The sequence below is a fragment of the Suncus etruscus genome, chromosome 10 (assembly GCF_024139225.1).
Source record: "Suncus etruscus isolate mSunEtr1 chromosome 10, mSunEtr1.pri.cur, whole genome shotgun sequence".
Classification (NCBI taxonomy): domain Eukaryota; kingdom Metazoa; phylum Chordata; class Mammalia; order Eulipotyphla; family Soricidae; genus Suncus; species Suncus etruscus.
The window spans coordinates 4,723,629-4,744,504 of record NC_064857.1 but is presented as its reverse complement, the minus strand read 5'-3'; the positions used below and the strand labels follow the sequence as shown (position 1 = coordinate 4,744,504).

Below are 20,876 nucleotides of genomic sequence, written 5' to 3'. Positions count from 1 at the left end.
CGTATTTCTTCTTTGTCAAAGTGTCTGTTCATTCTTCTCCCCATTTTTTGATGGGGTTAGATGTTTTTTTCTTGTAAAGTTCTGTCAGTGCCTTGTATATTTTGGAGATTAGCCCCTTATCTGATGGGTATTGGGTGAATAGTTTCTCCCACTCAGTGGGTGGCTCTTGTATCCTGGGCACTATTTCCTTTGAGGTGCAGAAGCTTCTCAGCTTAATATATTCCCATCTGTTAATCTCTGCTTTCACTTGCTTGGAGAGTGCAGTTTCCTCCTTGAAGATGCCTGTAATGTCCTGTAGTGTTTTGCCTATGTGCTGTTCTATATATCTTATGGTTTTGGGGCTGATATCGAGGTCTTTAATCCATTTGGATTTTACCTTTGTACATGATGTTAGCTGGGGGTCTAAGTTTAATTTTTTTGCAAGTGGCTATCCAATTGTGCCAACACCACTTGTTGAAGAGGCTTTCCCTGCTCCATTTAGGATTTCCTGCTCCTTTATCAAAAATTAGATGGTTGTATCTCTGGGGAACATTTTCTGAGTATTCAAGCCTATTCCACTGATCTGAGGACCTGTCCTTATTCCAATACCATGCTGTTTTGATAACTGTTGCTTTGTAGTACAGTTTAAAGTTGGGAAAAGTAATTCCTCCCATATTCTTTTTCCCAATGATTGCTTTAGCTATTCGAGGGTGTTTATTGTTCCAAATGAATTTCAAAAGTGTCTGATCCACTTCTTTGAAGAATGTCATGGGTATCTTTAGAGGGATGGCATTAAATCTGTATAATGCCTTGGGGAGTATTGACATTTTGATGATGTTAATCCTGCCAATCCATGAGCAGGGTATGTGTTTCCATTTCCGTGTGTCCTCTCTTATTTCTTGGAGCAGAGTTTTATAGTTTTCTTTGTATAGGTCCTTCACATATTTAGTCAAGTTGATTCCAAGATATTTGAGTTTGTGTGGTACTATTGTGAATGGGGTTGTTTTCTTAATGTCCATTTCTTCTTTATTACTGTTGGTGTATAGAAAGGCCATTGATTTTTGTGTGTTAATTTTGTAGCCTGCCACCTTGCTATATGAGTCTATTGTTTCTAGAAGCTTTTTGATAGAGTCTTTAGGGTTTTCTAAGTAGAGTATCATGTCATCTGCAAACAGTGAGAGCTTGACTTCTTCCTTTCCTATCTGGATTCCCTTGATATCCTTTTCTTGCCTAATCGCTATAGCAAGTACTTCCAGTGCTATGTTGAATAGGAGTGGTGAGAGAGGACAGCCTTGTCTTGTGCCAGAATTTAGAGGGAAGGCTTTCAGTTTTTCTCCATTGAGGATAATATTTGCCACTGGCTTGTGGTAGATGGCCTTCACTATATTGAGAAAGGTTCCCTCCATTCCCATCTTGCTGAGAGTTTTGATCAAGAATGGGTGTTGGACCTTATCAAATGCTTTCTCTGCATCTATTGATATGATCATGTGGTTTTTATTTTTCTTGTTATTGATGTTGTGTATTATGTTGATAGATTTACGGATGTTAAACCAGCCTTGCATTCCTGGGATGAAACCTACTTGATCGTAGTGGATGATCTTCTTAATGAGGCATTGAATCCTATTTGCCAGGATTTTGTTGAGGATCTTTGCATCTGCATTCATCAGTGATATTGGTCTGTAATTTTCTTTTTTGGTAGCGTCTCTGTCTGGTTTAGGTATCAAGGTGATGTTGGCTTCATAAAAGCTATTTGGAAGTGTTTCTGTTTGTTCAATTTCATGAAAGAGTCTTGCCAAGATTGGCAGTAGTTCCTCTTGGAAAGTTTGATAGAATTCATTAGTGAATCCATCTGGACCTGGGCTTTTGTTTTTCGGCAGACATTTGATTACTGTTTTAATTTCATCAATGGTGATGGGGGTGTTTAGATATGCTACATCCTCTTCCTTCAACCGTGGAAGATTATAAGAGTCCAAGAATTTATCCATTTCTTCCAGGTTCTCATTTTTAGTGGCGTAGAGTTTTTCAAAGTAGTTTCTGATTACCCTTTGAATCTCTGTCATATCAGTAGTGATCTCTCCTTTTTCATTCCTGATACGAGTTATCAAGTTTCTCTCTCTCTCTTTCTTTGTTAGGTTTGCCAGTGGTCTATCAATCTTGTTTATTTTTTCAAAGAACCAACTTCTGCTTTCGTTGATCTTTCGGATTGTTTTTTGAGTTTCCACTTCGTTGATTTCTGCTCTCAGCTTTGTTATTTCCTTCTGTCTTCCTGTTCTTGGGTCCTTTTGTTGAGCATTTTCTAGTTCTATTAGCTGTGTCATTAAGCTACTCAGGTAAGCTCCTTCTTCCTTCCTGATGTGTGCTTGCAAAGCTATAAATTTTCCTCTCAGTACTGCTTTTGCTGTGTCCCATAAGTTCTGAGAGTTTGTGTCTTTATTGTCATTTGTTTCCAGGAACCTTTTTATTTCCTCCTTGATTTCATCTCGGACCCACTGGTTATTGAGCATGAGGCTGTTTAACTTCCAGGTGTTAAAGTGTTTCTTCTGAGTCCCTTTGGAGTTCACAAATAATTTCAGAGCCTTGTGGTCAGCGAAGGTAGTCTGCAAAATTTCTATCCTCTTGATCTTATGGAGGTATGTTTTATGTGCCAGCATGTAGTCTATCCTGGAGAATGTCCCATGTACATTGGAGAAGAATGTGTATCCAGGTTTCTGGGGATGGAGTGTCCTATATATATCCACTAGGCCTCTTTCTTCCATTTCTCTCCTCAGGTCTAGTATATTCTTGTTGGGTTTCAGTCTGGTTGACCTGTCCAGTGTTGACAAAGCCGTGTTTAGGTCCCCCACAATTATTGTGTTGTTGTTGATATTATTTTTCAGATTTGTCAGCAGTTGTATTAAATATTTTGCTGGCCCCTCATTCGGTGCATATATGTTTAGGAGAGTGAATTCTTCCTGCTCTACGTACCCCTTGATTAATATAAAATGTCCATCTTTGTCCCTTACAACCTTCCTGAGTATAAAGTTTGCATTATCTGATATTAGTATGGCCACTCCAGCTTTTTTATGGGTGTTGTTTGCTTGGATAACTTTTCTCCAGCCTTTTATTTTGAGTCTATGTTTGTTCTGACTATTCAGGTGCGTTTCTTGTAGGCAGCAGAAGGTTGGATTGAGTTTTTTGATCCATTTAGCCACTCTGTGTCTCTTAACTGGTGCATTTAGTCCATTGACGTTGAGAGAAAGAATTGTCCTGGGATTTAACGCCATCTTTATTTCAAAATTTGGTGTGTCTTTTGGGTAGTCTTGTCTTAGATTAGGTCTTTCAGTTTTTCTCTTAAGACTGGTTTTGTGTCTGTGAAGTTTCTGAGCTGTTTTTTGTCTGTGAAACCATGTATTCTTCCATCAAACCGGAAAGTGAGTTTTGCTGGGTATAGTATTCTGGGTGAAGCATTCATTTCATTCAGTCTTGTCACAATATCCCACCACTGCTTTCTGGCATTGAGCGTTTCTGGTGACAGGTCTGCTGTAAATCTCAGGGAAGCTTGCTTGAACATGATTTCCCCTTTTGATCTTGCTGTTTTCAGAATTCTGTCTCTATCTGTGGGATTTGTCATTGTGACTAGGATGTGTCTTGGGGTGGTTTTTCTGGGGTCTCTTTTGGTTGGTACTCTTCGGGCATGCAGGATTTGATCACATATATTCTTTAGCTCTGGAAGTTTCTCTTTAATGATATTCTTGACCATTGATTCTTCCTGGAAATTTTCTTCCTGGGTCTCTGGGACTCCAATGATTCTTAAGTTGTTTCTGTTGATCTTATCATAGACTTCTATTTTCGTCTGTTCCCATTCTTTGACTAATTTTTCCATTGTCTGCTCATTTGCTTTAAGTTTTTTTTCCAATCTCTCCTGCTGTATGGAATTGTTATGTATCTCATCTTCCACAGCACCAAGTCTATTCTCAGCTTCTGATACCCTGTCCCAGAGCTTATCCATTTTGTCATTCACTTCGTTTACTGAGTTTTTCAGGCCTGTTAGTTGACATGTTATTTCAGTTTGGAGTTTTGTCATTTCTGCCTTCATATTTTCTTGGTTCTTATTAGTGTTCTGTTCAACTCGATCCATGGTTTCTTGGAGTCTGTTGAGCACCTTCCATATTGCTAGTCTAAAGTCCTTATCTGAGAGGTTGATTAGTTGTTCAGTCATTATCTGGTCCTCAGAATTGTCATCTTCATTCTCTATGTCTGATGCTGGCCTGCGCTGTTTCCCCATTGTCACATTTGTATTGTGGGTTTTTCTACGTGTTGTAGTGGTATTCATTGTCTATATGATGTAGGCAGCACACTCCTCTGGCTCCTCCCTTTCTGGATGGGCTGACTTGCCTCTAAGGGAGGGGAGTCCTCCGTGGATGAAGCCTCACACTGGGTCAAATCTTAGGCCCGAGCATGTAACAGAGAAGACAGTCCAGAGAGAAATGTTTGCTTCTGTGATATAGCGCCGTTCTTAGTGTGATTTTTCCTTCTTGTTGCAATGGAGTTCTTTCCTTAGAAAGAGTGCACGGCCGCGTAGCGAAGCGGAGCGGCCGTGCTCCTCTGAGCCTCTTTTTGCCCCACTCGCAAGAGTTTCACGCAAGAGGACAGTAGACAGACATAGACAGGTCACACTCACAGTCTTTCACAGCTGAGCCCCACTGGGCCGGTGTACTTTCGCGGATTTTCCCCGCCTGGTGTCACACACAGGGAGCCAGCTTTTGCAAAGGATAGCCGGTTTTTATGCTCTGAAGTCCCTCCCTGAAAATGGCGTCTGGGCGAGCGAGGTTTCTGGAGGCTCTTTTTGCCCCACTCGCAAGAGTTTCACGCAAGAGGACAGTAGACAGACATAGACAGGTCACACTCACAGTCTTTCACAGCTGAGCCCCACTGGGCCGGTGTACTTTCGCGGATTTTCCCCGCCTGGTGTCACACACAGGGAGCCAGCTTTTGCAAAGGATAGCCGGTTTTTATGCTCTGAAGTCCCTCCCTGAAAATGGCGTCTGGGCGAGCGAGGTTTCTGGAGGCTCTTTTTGCCCCACTCGCAAGAGTTTCACGCAAGAGGACAGTAGACAGACATAGACAGGTCACACTCACAGTCTTTCACAGCTGAGCCCCACTGGGCCGGTGTACTTTCGCGGATTTTCCCCGCCTGGTGTCACACACAGGGAGCCAGCTTTTGCAAAGGATAGCCGGTTTTTATGCTCTGAAGTCCCTCCCTGAAAATCCATGTATAGGAAAATTTCATGACTTCATCTCTCCTGACAGCTGCATAATATTCCATTGTGTATATGTACCACAGTTTCTTTAGCCATTCGTCTGTTGAAGGGCATCTTGGTTGTTTCCAGAGTCTTGCTATGGTAAATAGAGCTGCAATGAATATAGGTGTAAGGAAGGGGTTTTTGTATTGTATTTTTGTGTTCCTAGGGTATATTCCTAGGAGTGGTATAGCTGGATCGTATGGGAGCTCGATTTCCAGTTTTTGGAGGAATCTCCATATCGCGGAAATATTGCCTTTTCTTTCATTTTTGGAGTTTGAGAAGTATAGGTGTCGATTTTTTGTGGGGGGGCACACCCAGTGATGCTCAGGGGTTACTCCTGGCTATGTGCTCAGAAATTGCTCCTGGCTTTGGGGGGTTATATGAGACACCAGGGATTGGATTGAACCCAGGTCTGTCCTGGGTCAGCTGCATGCAAGGCAAAGGCCCTAATGCTACACTATCGCTCCAGCCCCAAATATTTTTTAATGTTTGGTCTTCTTTTTGTATTAATTAATATTTTATTTCTAATACAACATGCTTGCTGCTAATTTGTATATTTGGGTTTTCTGTTTCAAACATGGCATTATTCTAGGAATGTTTTTATTTTTTCTAGAGTGTCAAATATTTTGGTATATAATTGTCTTTATGGTCTTTTATGTTTATGAATTTAGTTGAAATTTTCCTTCTTGTATTTCTGATTTTCTTTGTACTTTCTTTTTCTTTTTAATGATTTTTATTGTGACCAAAGTGAATTATAAATCTTTCACAGTAATATTTAAGGTACATAGTGACATTAAATTAGGGACATTCCCACCACTACTGTTGTCCTCCCTCTACCCCTGCCCAGCATGCATCCTATATCCCCCTCATTCGCCCCCTAGGCTGCTAGTATAAATGGTCCCCTCTTTGTCTAGCTTGTTGTAGATTGGGTATTGATTCAGTTGTCGTTGACTTTGGGTTTGGTGTTTAAGTCTGATCATTTTTTATTTCTACTCAATGTTCATGACTGTTTGGTCTTGGTACCATCCATTTCCCCCCTCATTTTATGAGGCAGAACAAGATGATTCAAGTTATGTAATTCTGTGTGAAAGAAAAAAGAAAAGAAAGAAAAGAAAGAAAAAAACGGTGAGGAGTCCATCTAGTGTACCCTCTTTTTTATTGATAAGTATAATTAAAATTAGTTAATTTTGTTTCTTTTATATAATCAACATAATTTTATTGATTGTTCCTATTGTTTTTTCTCTGCACTGACCTTTATTATTTTTTTTATTCGACTAAATTTGGGTTTCTGTTTTCTTCCTTTTTTATATTTTTTTTACTTGTAGTCTTTTTTTTTTTGAGATAATCTTTAGGATTGTTTGTTGGTATGGACTTCCTTTCTAGTATTTAGTTTTCTGTAGCATATATGTATACAGATATGTTGAATTTCCATTTTATTTATCCAGAAGATCACCACAGTCTCCCGCTCTGCTGGCAGACACTTTAAGAGCTAATGTCTGTTCTTTATATAGGATCTAGACTCCTTGGGTTGGAACATGAATCCCTTATTCCCCTCTTGGTCAAAATTTCCGATTTAGGAAATTCTTCTTCATTATAGGTCCCCAGTTAGGGAGAAAAGCAAGCATGTATGAGAGATGCTGAGATGATGTCTTTGCCTCATATACCACCTTCGGAAGGTTCTTCTATACTTTATTGTGGAGAAGATTTTTAATTAGTGTTCAGAAGAAATTGTTTAATGAATTTAGGTGACCTTCCTATGCCACTATTTTGAAGTACCTTCTAAAAAGTTTTTAATTCGTTATGTATTTGATTCTTTTTAAAAAAAATTTTATTTAATCATCATGTTTACAAAAAATTTCATAATAGGGTTTCAGTTATAGAATGTACACCACTCTTTACCAATGCAATCTTCTCACCACCAATGTCCCCCAATTTCCCTCTCCCACTCCAACCCCCTGCCTGTCTCTCAGACAGTCATTCTGCCTCTCTCCCTCACTATCATTGTTATGGTAGTTGTCATTGTGGTCAGTGCTCTAGCTACACTCCTGTATTTGTTTTGATCTGCTGAGTCTATGTCATAAGAGTCATTACATTTTATTTCATTTTATTCTTATTCTTGAACTATATGGCAGGCAATGTTGATAAACAATAGGTAACCATCATTGGCCATACTTGTCTCAGTAAATACAGCAACTAGGAAACAGAGACAAAACCCTCTGGAAAACAACCAAAGCCAATGTTCATTCTTGATTTTTGTCACAACTTCTTTCATGCATCCTTAATTTACCCAATACTGTAAACATACAATAACCAAAACTTTATTCATATACACATAAAGATAACATACGTAGCATTTGTAAGCATGGTAGGTAGCAAGTAAACCTGATGGATGGTTTCTATACCAAGGCTTTATGAAGTAGAAATGATATATAACTACCACAAGCTATGCAGAGGTCAGTGTGGCAAAATTTCAAAGATCATCAAAATTCACATGGGGCACAAAAAAAGAAAAAGAATTTATTCAAACTATTAAAAAATTTCCTCTTTTAATTATTTTTTTCTGAGACTCTACCTTGTAATTTTCTCCAACAAATGTGTTAAAATTGTAAAACTACAAAAAGAGTTGTGGGGATAAGGGACACAAGGAATAATCAGAACAAAAGCACAATTAGAATTTTAAAAAAAAAAGTATGTGCCAGACAGCTGACAAATCTCTTGGATGAAAGAAAACTTGAACAAAATATTTCATCTGTTCATCCTTTTCTACATAAAGAAAAACATGCATTTTGTTTTAGATAAATAAGGCTTTTGTAGAGGTAAAATGTGTCATGGGAGAAAACATTTATCTTTGTATACAGGAACTACATAAGAATAATAAAATACTGAAAAGCAACAGTAAACATCATACTCTTATTTACAATTTATTTGAAAAAACCCTATCGTATATATGTTATATGAATAGAAAAATGATTGGTTGCAATGGTTGTTATGGAATAGGATGGTTGTATAAACGCAAACATTCCTTTTCAAATTCATTTTCTCAAAGGTTTGGCTTCAGCTGCTTCTGCATTTTCAACATTAAAGTTATCTTTATTCTTCTTCATTCGGCAAAACACAACTGCTAAAATTATACCTAAAAGAGAAAACTCAATGTCAGAGAGATGAAATCTTAAAACAGAGTTACATTAATTTATAAACTACTAATCTAGTATGAAAAAATTACTTATAAGACTTTATTTTTTGTTTATTGTTTAATAAAATTTTTGTCCTGGGAAATAAGGGATCTCAAAGGTTTTTCTTGGATAACTGGGCTTATAACCTATGTTTAAAAATAAATATTAAATGTCATTGTTGACTATTAAGTACATTATTGACTATCACTGAGTTTTTGTCAAGGAATCTAGGATTAAATGCTTTCTACTCTAAAGGTTACACATTTGACAGTTCCTGGGCTGTGAATTTATATTTAATTCTTTATCTTTCCTATAAAAATGTCTGATCAAAACTACAACCAGAAAGCTATTATCTATTTAACAACTAAATCCTACTTATTATTACATCCACACCAAATACCAAATTTTATTGATATCTAACTCATGGTTCTAACTTGAATAGACTACACAATGTTTGTGTTTTCTCCCATCTCTGAAATAAAAAATAAAGTGTGTTTTTGAGTCAATTATGCACTGTGAATAATATAATACATATATCTATGATCTTTGGTTTACACTTGGTGATGCTCGGGGGTTACTCCTGACTCAGGGATCACTATTGGGTCTGGTTGGGGAACCAAGCACATATGAGATGCTGGGGGATCAAAACTGTTTGACCTTATTCAAAGCAAGCTCCTTGCCCATTGTACTATTTCTATAGCCCAAATCAAACCAAGTTTTGAAAAAAAATTACTTTTAAGGGAATTAATTGACAATACATTTTCAAGAGGAATAAGTGCATAAATGACTGAATGCTCAGAGACCATTTAAGAATCCTAAACTCTTTCAACAGGAGGCTGGCAGAAGCCCTGAGAAACAGAGGGATGAGTGCCCCCCCATCCTAAAAGACAAAGTTAAGCTGAGAGACTCACACAAGCCATTCCTAGGCTGAGGGAAAACAATGTCACCTGCCCAGAGACACAAAACAGAGAAGCTCAGCAACTCTGCTTTGCTCCACTGCTGTGCTTAGTCACTATTCAATACACAACAGCACACTACATAGAAAAAAACACATTGCAAAGGAACTATGGGAAAACATCACCATGATACTTACAGAACACTACCAAACCTAGAGAATAAAGATAATGGATCTGAAGACCCAAGAAGTACCAGCATGTACATAGTCTCTCTGAGAAAGACTTTAGAGAGAACATTTGGAGGATTCTCAAGGAACTCAAAAACTCCAGGGAACTAACTTAATGGACTACAAATATTAATGAAGAATACATGAAAGTAGGAAAAAGTAAACTCCAAACCAAAATATTAGGGCTAAAAAACTTGGAAGCTGAAATAAAAACCTCACTGGAAAGCCTCACCAACAGAGTAACAGCTGTTGAAGACAGAATCAGTGAGCTGGAAGATGAGATATGTAACAACTTCATCCAATAGAAGAGGCTGGAAAAGAGCCTTAAAACAAATGATCAGATAATAGGAAAAGAAACCTCAAGGAATGTGAACAAATGAATATAGAAGTCTGCATTAAGCTGAATAGAAACAACAGAAGAATAATTAAAGTGTCAGAGGCCAGAAAGAAAATCTCCATGAAAAATCAAGAATCAAGGAATTCATTGCAGAAAAACTCCCAGAGCTAAAGAGTGCATGCAACCAAATACTGCATGCCCAAAGAGTACTAGCTAAAAGAGATCCAAAGAGAAACACCACAGGCACATTCTAGTCGCAATAACAAATCCCACAAATGGAATACGAAAGGCTGCAATATTAAAATGGGAAATTATGTACAAAGAATCATCCTCAAGGTTTACAGCAAATTTGTCACAAGCAACCCTCAAGACCTGAAGGCAGAGATAACGAAACTCAATGAAATGAATGCTTTGCCAAGAGTACTTTACCCATCTAGACTTACATTCAGGTTCCAAGGAAAGACACACCACTTCATAGATAGAAAACAGCTGAGGAAATTTACAGACTCAAAACCAACATTAAAAGAAGAACTTAAATGTTTAGGTTAAGGCAGGCAGACCCAATACAAGATAACTTTTACAAAAAAGAGACTAAATCCATGACGGTCTCTAAATCCATGACGATCTCTCAATGCGAATGGACTAAATGCAGCAGTTAAGAGACACAGAGTGGCAAAATGGATTAAAATGTTGAATCTAACTTTTTTCTGCCTCCAAGAAACATATTTGAATAGTCAGAGTAAACACAAACTCAAAGTCAAAGGTTGAAGGACAAACATTCAAGCAAGCAACTCACTCAAAAAGGCTGAAATGGCCATACTTATATCAGATGACACAGACTTTAAAACTTACAAAGCCAATAAGGGACAGAAATGGATACTTCTTGATAATCAAGAGATATGTGCACCAGGAAAAAATTACATTCATAAATATATGCACCCAATGAGGGACCAGCAAAATTTTTAATATAATTATTGACAAATTCCAAAGAAAATATTAGTAACAACACAATAATAGTGTGAGACCTCAACACCGCCCTGTCACCCCTTGAAAGGTAAACCAGGCTAAAACTCAACAAAAATATAGTAGCTCTGAAAGGAGAATTGGAGGAAAGTGGCCTAGTAGATATATATAGGGTACTCCATCCCCAGAAAACTGGACATATATTCTTCTCCAATGCATATGGGTCATTGTTCAAGATAGACCACATGTTAGCCCATAAAACATACCTTCATAAAATAAAGGGGATAGAAATTGTACAGACTACCTTCTCAGATCATAATGCACTGCAATTAAAAGTGAACTACGAAGGGACACAGAATAAAAATTTTAACACCTGAAAATTAAATAGCTCATACTGAACAACCAGTGGGTTAGAGATGGAATCAAAGAGGAAACCAAGAGATTCTTGAAACAAATGCAAATGAAGACACAAACAGTCAGAATTTGTAAAACACAACAAAAGCAGTACTAAGAGGAAAATTTATAGCTTTGCAAGCATCCATCAGGAAGGAAGAGGGGGATTACATAAATAACTTAATGACACACCTTGTAAAATTAGAAAATGTTCAACAAAAGGAATCAAAAGTAGGCATGCAGAAGGAAATAACAAAGCTTAGAGCAGAAATCAATGAAGTGGAAACCCAAGATAATCTGATGTGACTATGTTATACAGTCCATAATAGGAATTAGATGGAAGAGTGAAAAAAAATTAAATCTCTTTTAGACCTGTGAGTCAAAATCCAATTTGATCAACTGGGTGGGTCATGGCAAAAAAGAATTTAGAATACTTGAAATAATTCTAATTTTAGGAGAAAGTAAATAATATTATATAAATATTGTTTTCTCATTAATGTGAATTGATTATTTATTGCTAATATTTAATTTTGGTGGAGGTCAAAAGGTTAAAGAAGACAATTATGGAGCTCTGAATTGTGCACAATAATGTGATGAAAACTGGATTAGATAGTGCTGTCTAGATAGGCCAAGGGCCAAGATAAAATCACAGCTATGCTATAGCCGAATAAATTTGGTTAGAGAATCAGTTTACTGTTTTGAAAATATTTAAAAAAACATTTGCAACAGTTAAGATGTGTAATAATTATGGAGACAGGACTGACATTGCTATATAAAATTATACATGGTCTATGAGAAGGAGCTGTGTATATCTCTTCTATGACTATCTCCTTCATGATAAGAACAGTGACTGAGCCACTTGCAAAAAAGCAAACATAGACCCCAGTTAACATCATGTATGATGGTAAAATTCAAATGGATTAAAGACCTTGATATCATACCTTGATAAGGTATATAGAACAACACGTAGGCAAAACACTCCATGACATTGAGACTAACAGCATCTTCAAGGAGGAAACTGCACTTTCCAAACAAGTGGAAGCAGACATCAACAGATGGGAATACATTAAGCTGAGAAGCTTCTGCACCTCAAAAGAAATAGTGCCCAGGATACAAGAGCCAACCACCATGTGGGAGAAACTATTCACCCTATACCCATCAGATAAGGGTCTAATATCCAAAATATACAGGGCACTGACAGAACTTTACAAGAAAAAACATCTAATCCCATCAAAAAATGGGGAGAAGAAATGAACACTTTGATAAAAAAAAAAAAAAAGAAATAAAAATGGCCAAAAGGCACAGGAAAAAATTCTCCTCATCATCAGGGAGATGCAAATCAGAACAACGATGAGATAACATCTCACACCACAGAGATTGGCACACATCACAAAGAATGAGAACAATCAGTGCTGGCAGGGATGTGGAGAGAAAGGAACTTTTATCCACTGCTGGTGGGAATGCCACCTAGTCCAACCTCTATGGAAAGCAATATGGAGATTCCTCCAAAAACTAGAAATTGAGGTCCCATATGATCCAGTTATACCACTCCTAGGAATATACCCTAGGGACACAAGAGTACAATACAAAAACCCCTTCCTCACATCTATGTTTATCGCAGCACTATTCACAATAGCCAGGCTCTGGAAACAACCAAGATGCCCTTCAACAGACGAATGGCTAAAGAAACTGTGGTACATATACACAATGGAATATTATGCAGCCATCAGGAGAGATGAAGTCATGAAATTTTCCTATACATGGATGTACATGGAGTCTATCATGCTGAGTGAAATAAGTGAGAGGGAGAGAGAGGGAGACGCAGAATTGTCTCACTCATCTATGGGTTTTAAGAAAAATAAAAGTAATTGTTGCAACAATCCTTAGAGACAATGAAAGGAAGGCTGGAACTTCCAGCTCACTTCATGAAGCTCAGCACAAAGAGTGGTGAGTGCAGTTATAGAAATAACTACACTGAGAACTACCATAATCATGTGAATGAATGAGGGACCTGGAAAGCCTGTCTGGAGTACATGTGGGGGTGGGGTGGGATGGAGGGAGATTTGGGACATTGGTGGTGGGAATGTTGCACTGGTGAAGGGGGGTGTTCTTTACCTGACTGAAACCTAATCACAATCATCTTTGTAATCAAGATGTTTAAATAAAGAAAAAAAAGAACAGTGCCTGACAGAGCAGAGATACAACACTTGTTTTTCCTTCATCACAAAATCTTATTAAATAGTCATAAAGTATAATAATTATGCTTTCAAGACTCTCATACTTCCCAATAATAAGTAGAGGGTAGTTTTAAAGCAGTATCTCCAAAAGCAGGACAGTTTTATATATCTTGGTTATTTTTTTATGCTGGCATTTGAGCAGTCACCAATTCATGAAGACAGACATAAAGTTAAACTTATGTTCGTTGGTTCCAAGACAGGAATTCTTAAGTCTGAGAAACTGTACTCACCAATAATCAAAAATACGGTTAGGAGTATACCAACAGCCATACCCACAGTGGGTATTCCAGGTTGTTGGCCTGCAGGTCGGTAACAACTTCCAGATTCACACTTGCAGAAAGTAACTGAAAAACAAAATAGTATTTAGTAGGCTAATTTTTTTCAAGAAACATTTGCAGAATCCCATATAGTGACAAGAATATTCTCCAATACCCAGGGTGACAGAAATTATCTCAAGTTACCTGTACCAAATATACCTACTTGGTAAATAGACAGTATTTTCCAAAGGTGGTTGACCATTATCATTGATGCGTATTGGAACATTATAAACTTTCTCTTCAAAGTTCCTATGCTTGGTGGAGATACTGGCATGTGTTCCTGTAGGAATCAGGGACATGAATGGCATCAAAGCATAATTCATGAAGAAAGTGAAGAAAGCTTATCATTACATCTTGTATTAAGACTGACTAAAAATAGATATAAGTATGGGATAAATTACATAAACTATCACCATTCCACCTGGAGCATTTACCATATTGCATGGAAGAAAACATGAGCAAAAAGCAGTGTTTAAATTCTCTGTTCAGGGCTGGTGAGGTGGCACTAGAGGTAAGGTGTCTGCCTTGCAAGCACTAGCCAAGGAAGGACCGTTGTTCGATCCCCCGGCGTCCCATATGGTCCCCCCAAGCCAGGGGCAATTTCTGAGTGCTTAGCCAAGAGTAATCCCTGAGCATCAAACGGGTATGACCGAAAAAAAAAAAAAAGAAAGAAATTCTCTGCTCATAATTTCTTTGTAGAAAAAAGTATTAAATGCAGTCCACTAATATTAGACTTAAACTGTTCTATAAGGTTCCATGAACACTAGACAGAGTATTTGAAACAATTTCTAGATTTTTCCAAAATTTGGTTAAACCTTATCTACAAGTTGAGAAAATCTCAGGTACAAAAAGAAACAGAACTTCCTAAAGCACAAAGTAATTAAATTCTTAAAGCAAATGTTAAAGGTAAAACCTTAGGGGAAGGCTTAGTGGGGGGAAAGTGACATTTAATATTCAAAGGGAGAAAACTAATTCATCTAAACACAGTAAATCACATTGTTGTGGAGAACTTTACCAATTCTCCAATTTCTTTTAGTACATTTCAAATACTGAAATTAAAATTCAGTTCTGGGGCTGGAGCAATAGCACAGTAGATAGGGCATTTGCCATGCAAGCAGCTAACCCCGGGATGGATCCCTGGCTTCCCATATGGTCCCCCCAAGTCTGCCAGGAGTAGTTTCTGAGAACAGAGTCAGGAGTAACTCCTGAGCACCACCGGATGAGGCAACAAAACAAAAACAAACAAAAACACACAAAAAATACATTTATAAATGTTTTCCAGTCAGGTGTTTACTAATTACCATGAAATTAAGTTAGGAATTAATAACAAGAAAAATTATAAAATTACTAAACATGTAGAGACAAAGTAAAATACTTCTAAATTTTCTTGTAAAAGGAAATTAGACCAGATTTTGAACTGAATAAAAATAAAAGCAGAGGCTGGAATGACAGACAATGAGGAGGGTGATTGCTTTCCACACAGCCAACCTGGGTTTCATCCCAGATATCCCATATATTCCCCAAGCACAGCTAGGAGTAAGTTCTGCATGCAGAGCCAGGAGTATCCCCTGTATGTCACTAGGCATGACCTCCAAACCATAAGTAAATACAATAAAGTTGGGGCCAGAACGATAGTATAGAAGATAGTTAAATTACCTTACAGGTAGCTGACCCAGATTCTATCCCTCAGCCCCCAAGAAGTGATCTCTGACACAGAGTTGGGAGTAATCTTAAGTACTCCCTCCCCCCCACCAAATAAAATAAATAAATCATATGGCAAAATGCAACTTTCTAAATTATAGTGAGGAAAAAATTTATAACACCAAACATCTGGATTAACCAATGAAATACGTTTTCAAATGAATTTCTTCAAATTTTATAGATTCTGGCTTAAGCTGGAAGGACCAGCTCATGCTCTGAAGCTCACCACAAAGAATGGTGAGTGCAGATAGAGAAATAACTACACTAACAACTATCATGACAATGTTAATGAGTGAGAAAAGTAGAATGCCTGTCACGAATACAGATGGGGCGGGGGAGGAAGGTGATGGGAGGCATTGGTGGTGGGAAGGTTGCACTGGTGAAAGGGGATGTTCTTTTTATAGCTGAAACCCAACTACAAACATGTTTGTAATCATAGTGCTTAAGTAAATATACTTTTTAAAAAATATTTTATTTAATAAAAACAGAATTAATCAAATAAAAGCCCAACCAAAATGGGGAGAAAATATAAGCATTTCCTTAAAGAAGAAATATAGATGTCTAAAAGACACACGAAAAAATGTTCCATATTATTAATCATCAGAGAGATGCAAATCAAAACTACAATGCAATATCTATCGCCTCATGCCAAAGGCCCTGACACACATCACAAGGAACAAGAACAACCTGTTCTGGGCCAGATATGGGGAGTAGGGGACTCATTCTTTGCTGGTGGGAATGCAGACTGGTTCAGCCCTTTTGGAAAACAATATGGGCATTCTTCAAAAACTAGAAATTGAGCTTCCATATGATCCAATTTGAAAACTACATAGCAGTATGAATGATGCAATTATGCAATTTGCTGCAACATCGATGGAGCTGGAAGATATTATGTTAAATGAAGTAAGCCAGAAGAAGAATAAATACAGAAAGATATAACTTATATGTGGTATTTAGAATAACTGTACAAAGAAATGCAATGGTCTAAATGGGAGTTGTCTCCAATAGCCTTGGCCCCAGAATATAGCTAAAAGGAGGGAGAAAAATGGAGTGGATGAGGAGAAGTACAAATATGAAAGGATGAGGGCCAGGAGCCAACTTGTTTCAGGTCCAATGATAGAGTTTTAAAAAGGACAGAACATGGGGCCGGTAAGGTGGCGCTAGAGGTAAGGTGTCTGCCTTGCAAGCTCTAGCCAAGGAAGGACCGTGGTTAATCCCCCAGCGTCCCATATGGCCCACCCAAGATTGCTCAATTCTTTAAAATTAGAAATAGTGCCTTGAAAAGAGTTTATAATTTATTATATATCTACTTTTTTTGGGGGGGGGTCACACCCAGCATTGCTCAGGGGTTACTCCTGGCTGTCTGCTCAGAAATAGCTCCTGGCAGGCACAGGGGACCATATGGGACACCGGGATTTGAACCAACCACCTTTGGTCCTGGATCGGCCGCTTGCAAGGCAAACACCGCTATGCCATCTCTCCGGGCCCTATATATCTACTTTTTAAATTTTTTTCAAAGCATATTCTTTTGTATAAAATGCACTTAAAAATTATTGAGTTGAGCGGCCGGCGAGGTGGCACTAGAGATAAGGTGTCTGCCTTGCAAGCGCTAGCCAAGGAAGGACAGCAGTTCGATACCCTGGCGTCCCATATGGTCCCCCCAAGCCTGGGGTGATTTCTGAGAGCTTAGCCAGGAGTAACCCCTGAGCATCAAATGGGTGTGGCCCCCAAAAAACAAATGGACAGAACCAAATATCCAAGCCAAAGTCAATAAAATTGGAATCAATTGACCCAACATTTAACAATATAAACTTAAAATGGTCTGTTATACTGGCAGACTGGGGGGTGGGAGGATATGGGAGATCAACACTGATGATGGGATAGGCCTTGATTCATCATATGTTCAAAACCCAACTATGAAGGACTTTGTAAATCACAATGGTTTCAATAAAATAAAATTAAATTAAATTAAAAAAAAGAAAACATGTGACTCAAGTTGGGGTTCAGGGATAGGACCGTGAGGGGGCAGTGTCTATGGCAGAGGAAGATATTCAACTGGAAAGAGGAGGTGGTATAAATGGTGGTAAAGTATATGTATAAAGACTTATCAAAAAAAGTACTGTAAACTACAGTGCAAAACTTATTTAAATAAAACAGCAACAGAAAAAGCCTCTCTCAAAAGCAGACTGGTAGATGAGAAGCAAATGAGAGTGGGAGAGATCAGTGTTGAAACAATTATTGCCTGAAACCTAACCATAAACAACTTTCTAATTTCACAGTCACTAGATATTTTTTAAACTTTATTGATTGATTGATTGATTGATTGATTGATTGGTTGTTGGGCCACACCCAGCGGTGCTCAGGGGTTATTCCTGGCTCTGCACTCAGAAATTGTTTCTGGCAGGCTGAGGGACTGACTATATGGGTGCTGGGAATCAAACCAGGTGCCTCCGGGGGTAGGCCTCTTCAAAGCAAAAGCCCTTATCGCTGCGCTATCTCTCCAGCCCCACTAAATAGTTTTAAAAAAAAAAAAAAAAAAAGATCTTCCTTTAAATTCTAGTATTTTCTCATTCTTAGTTGTTTCCCTGTGAAACTTTCTCAAGAATTAATTTCTTTTCTGTAGCATTGAAAAGCACCCTGTTGAATGTGCAAACCTCTCAAGGCAAATACAAAGGAATTTCTTCATCCGGTTTCCCACATATGTTTCACAACTTACCGTTGACATTGGAAACTTGCCAGCTGTTTTTCAAGGATTCACTGCCCAGGGAAAATGTAAACTGCGGGCCCTGAGGTGGCTGCAAATCATCATCAGTGGCCTCAAAGATGAGACTCCCAGGAGCACTGAGGGGATGGCACAAGAACAAGCCTGTGTACTCCTTGGCTAAGCGTGGGGCATTGTCGTTCACATCCGTAAGTGCCAGGTTGAACTCCGCTGTAGTGCTCAAGACAGAGCCACCTAAGGAATTGAATGGTAAAAGGAGACGATCAGCTCTCTCATTCCTCTCTTGAAAAAAGAATATTTTATTTTATTGTTTTGGTTTTTGGGCCACACCCAGCAGTGCTCATGGGTTACTCTTGTCTCTGCGCTCAGAAATCACTCCTGGCAGGCTTGGGGGACCATATGAAATGCCAAGGATTGAACCTGGGTCCATCATCTAGGGTTGGCCACCTCCAAGGCAAATGCCTTTCTGCTGTGCTATCGTTCCAGCCCCAAGAATATTTTATTTTCTAAAAACATTTACAACTCAAAAATTTTAGTAAATGGGGGGAATAGAAAGCAAGCATTTAGAATCAAACCTGATTTCATTGCTGGCTGACAAGTTTTAGTGATAACTAATGTGTATACGCTAATATTTTTGTGCCTTGCAAATGGGGGTAGGGGACACTGATGGAGAGAAGTGGATGCTGGTGAAGGGATCTGTGTTGAAATTTCATATGCCTGAGACCCAATCATGAATAACTTTGGAGTTTCACGGTGACTTAATAAAAAATTTTAAAAAACCACAACTTTGATATTAATTTTTAGGTCTTAGAAAGCTGAATTTCAGTATTGTTTTGTGACTTGTCCAAAGCGTACCCAGCTCTAATCCTAGAGCCAACACTCTCAACTGTTTTCAGCCTTGATATAGGTATGTTCACTTGGTATTCTTTTTTGTTTGTTTTTGTTTTGTTTTGGGATTACACCAGCGATGCTCATTGGTTACTCATGGCTCTGCATTCAGGAATCACTCCTGACTGTACTTGGGTGTATATAAAATGCCAGGGATCCAGCCTGGCTCTGCTGCATGCAATTAGATATCCTACCCCCTGTACTATTGCTTTGGCCCTCGTTTGGTATTCTAAACCTCATAACCTCAGCTGTAAATCATGTAACTTTGTGAGGATACTATGTGCCATTTTATTCAAAAGTAGGGTTTACTTACTGTGGTAGAGTGTGAAAATTTGAATGCTGTGACCTTGTGGTAGCTGTTGAAATGGGCAAGTTACTTAATTTCTCAGTGTCTTTGTTTGTGCCCAGAGAAAGGGCAAGGAGAGTGTTGACTTCACTGTGTTTTACAAGGAATTAGTTACTATATTGATGACTTAATGTCATCATTCTGATATCAATCATAAAAGTTTGTTTGTGAGGCTTCTAAGTCTGAATTGCTTTGCATATAGTAAAGTAATTTTAATTGAGTTTTATTTTTCTTATCAACTGTTTTGGTTCTGTAGTTTATACTTAGCCCAAAGCAGAAAGAGGTACTGGATTTCTGAAGTAAATTCCTCTATCTGCATCATTTCATTGAATAACTATTGTCTGGTTATAATTCTTAGCATTTCTAAAATGAGAAGTACTTAGGACATACCCATGGTGAAAACTTGGTAAGTCAGTGAACAACACAAAAACTCAGCTTAAATTCCTTTCTGATTAGTTGGTAGCTATTTTTAAGGTCTTTTTTAAAAATAATATCTTTAAGTAAGCACTATGATTACAAACATGATTGTAGTTGGTTTCAGTCATAAAAAGAACACCCCCCTTCACCAGTGCAACCTTCCTGCACCAATGGCCACATCTCTCTCTTCCCCTATCCTCTGCCTGTCTTTGAGACATTCTATTTCTCTCACTTACTACCATTGTCATGATAGTTGTTAGTATAGTCATTTCTCTAACTGCAATGACCAATCTTTGTGGTAAGCTTCATAGCATGAGCTTGTCCTTTCCAACCTCATCTCTATTGTCTCTGAGCATTATTACAATGATCTTTTATTTTTCTTAAAACCCATAGATGAGTGAGCCTATTCTGTGTCTATCTCTCTAATTAGTAGCTTTTAAAGGCATATATGATGTGATAATGAAATGTGCTCATTGATAGCTACCAAGGGAGAGGTCCCTACTTGTCTCAAGCTGACCACTCACGTACATGCCTTTCAAACTTGCCACACAGTTCCTTATTTCTGCATTCAGCTTGGCATAATTGCAGTGTTTGTCTTTCTTAATTATTTCATATGCAGGGACCATTTCTGTGACTCTTCCCTATTGAAAATTTCCCATTCCAAGTTTCATTATGGGTCTCACGTTTAAAAAGATTTTTGGTATAAACTGTATTCAATAATAATTTATTCAAGTCTCATTTTTTTTGCTAAGCCAGGTAGCTATTTTGGCTTCTATTTAGAGCTACTGGTTAGGATAAGAGCAACAGAATTTTTTTCTTTAAGTTGAAAAATTCCATTAAATGCAAAGAAACCTAACATTTTAATTACCATTCTTATCACTGCTCAGCATACTATTCCTGTGACAGTTTTGATTTTTTTAATTCCCTGGAGCAACACATTGAGGGAATATAGCACAACTGGATTACATAGGATCCAAAAAATTATATAAGGATGATTC

The 20,876-nt window shown here is 38.0% G+C and overlaps 1 protein-coding gene across 1 annotated transcript in view; it reads right to left on the bottom strand.

The window, feature by feature from the left end:
• Positions 1 to 8,293: 8,293 nt before the first annotated feature.
• CDH17 (cadherin 17) overlaps positions 8,294 to 20,876 on the bottom strand; it is a 96,837-nt gene continuing 84,254 nt past the window's right edge. The window contains exons 15-18 of the mRNA XM_049782414.1: positions 18,222 to 18,461; positions 13,968 to 14,084; positions 13,718 to 13,831; positions 8,294 to 8,394 (exon numbers count right to left, since the gene is read on the bottom strand). Of these exons, the coding sequence (XP_049638371.1) occupies positions 8,294 to 8,394; positions 13,718 to 13,831; positions 13,968 to 14,084; positions 18,222 to 18,461 (572 nt within the window). The remainder of the gene's footprint in view (positions 8,395 to 13,717; positions 13,832 to 13,967; positions 14,085 to 18,221; positions 18,462 to 20,876) is intronic.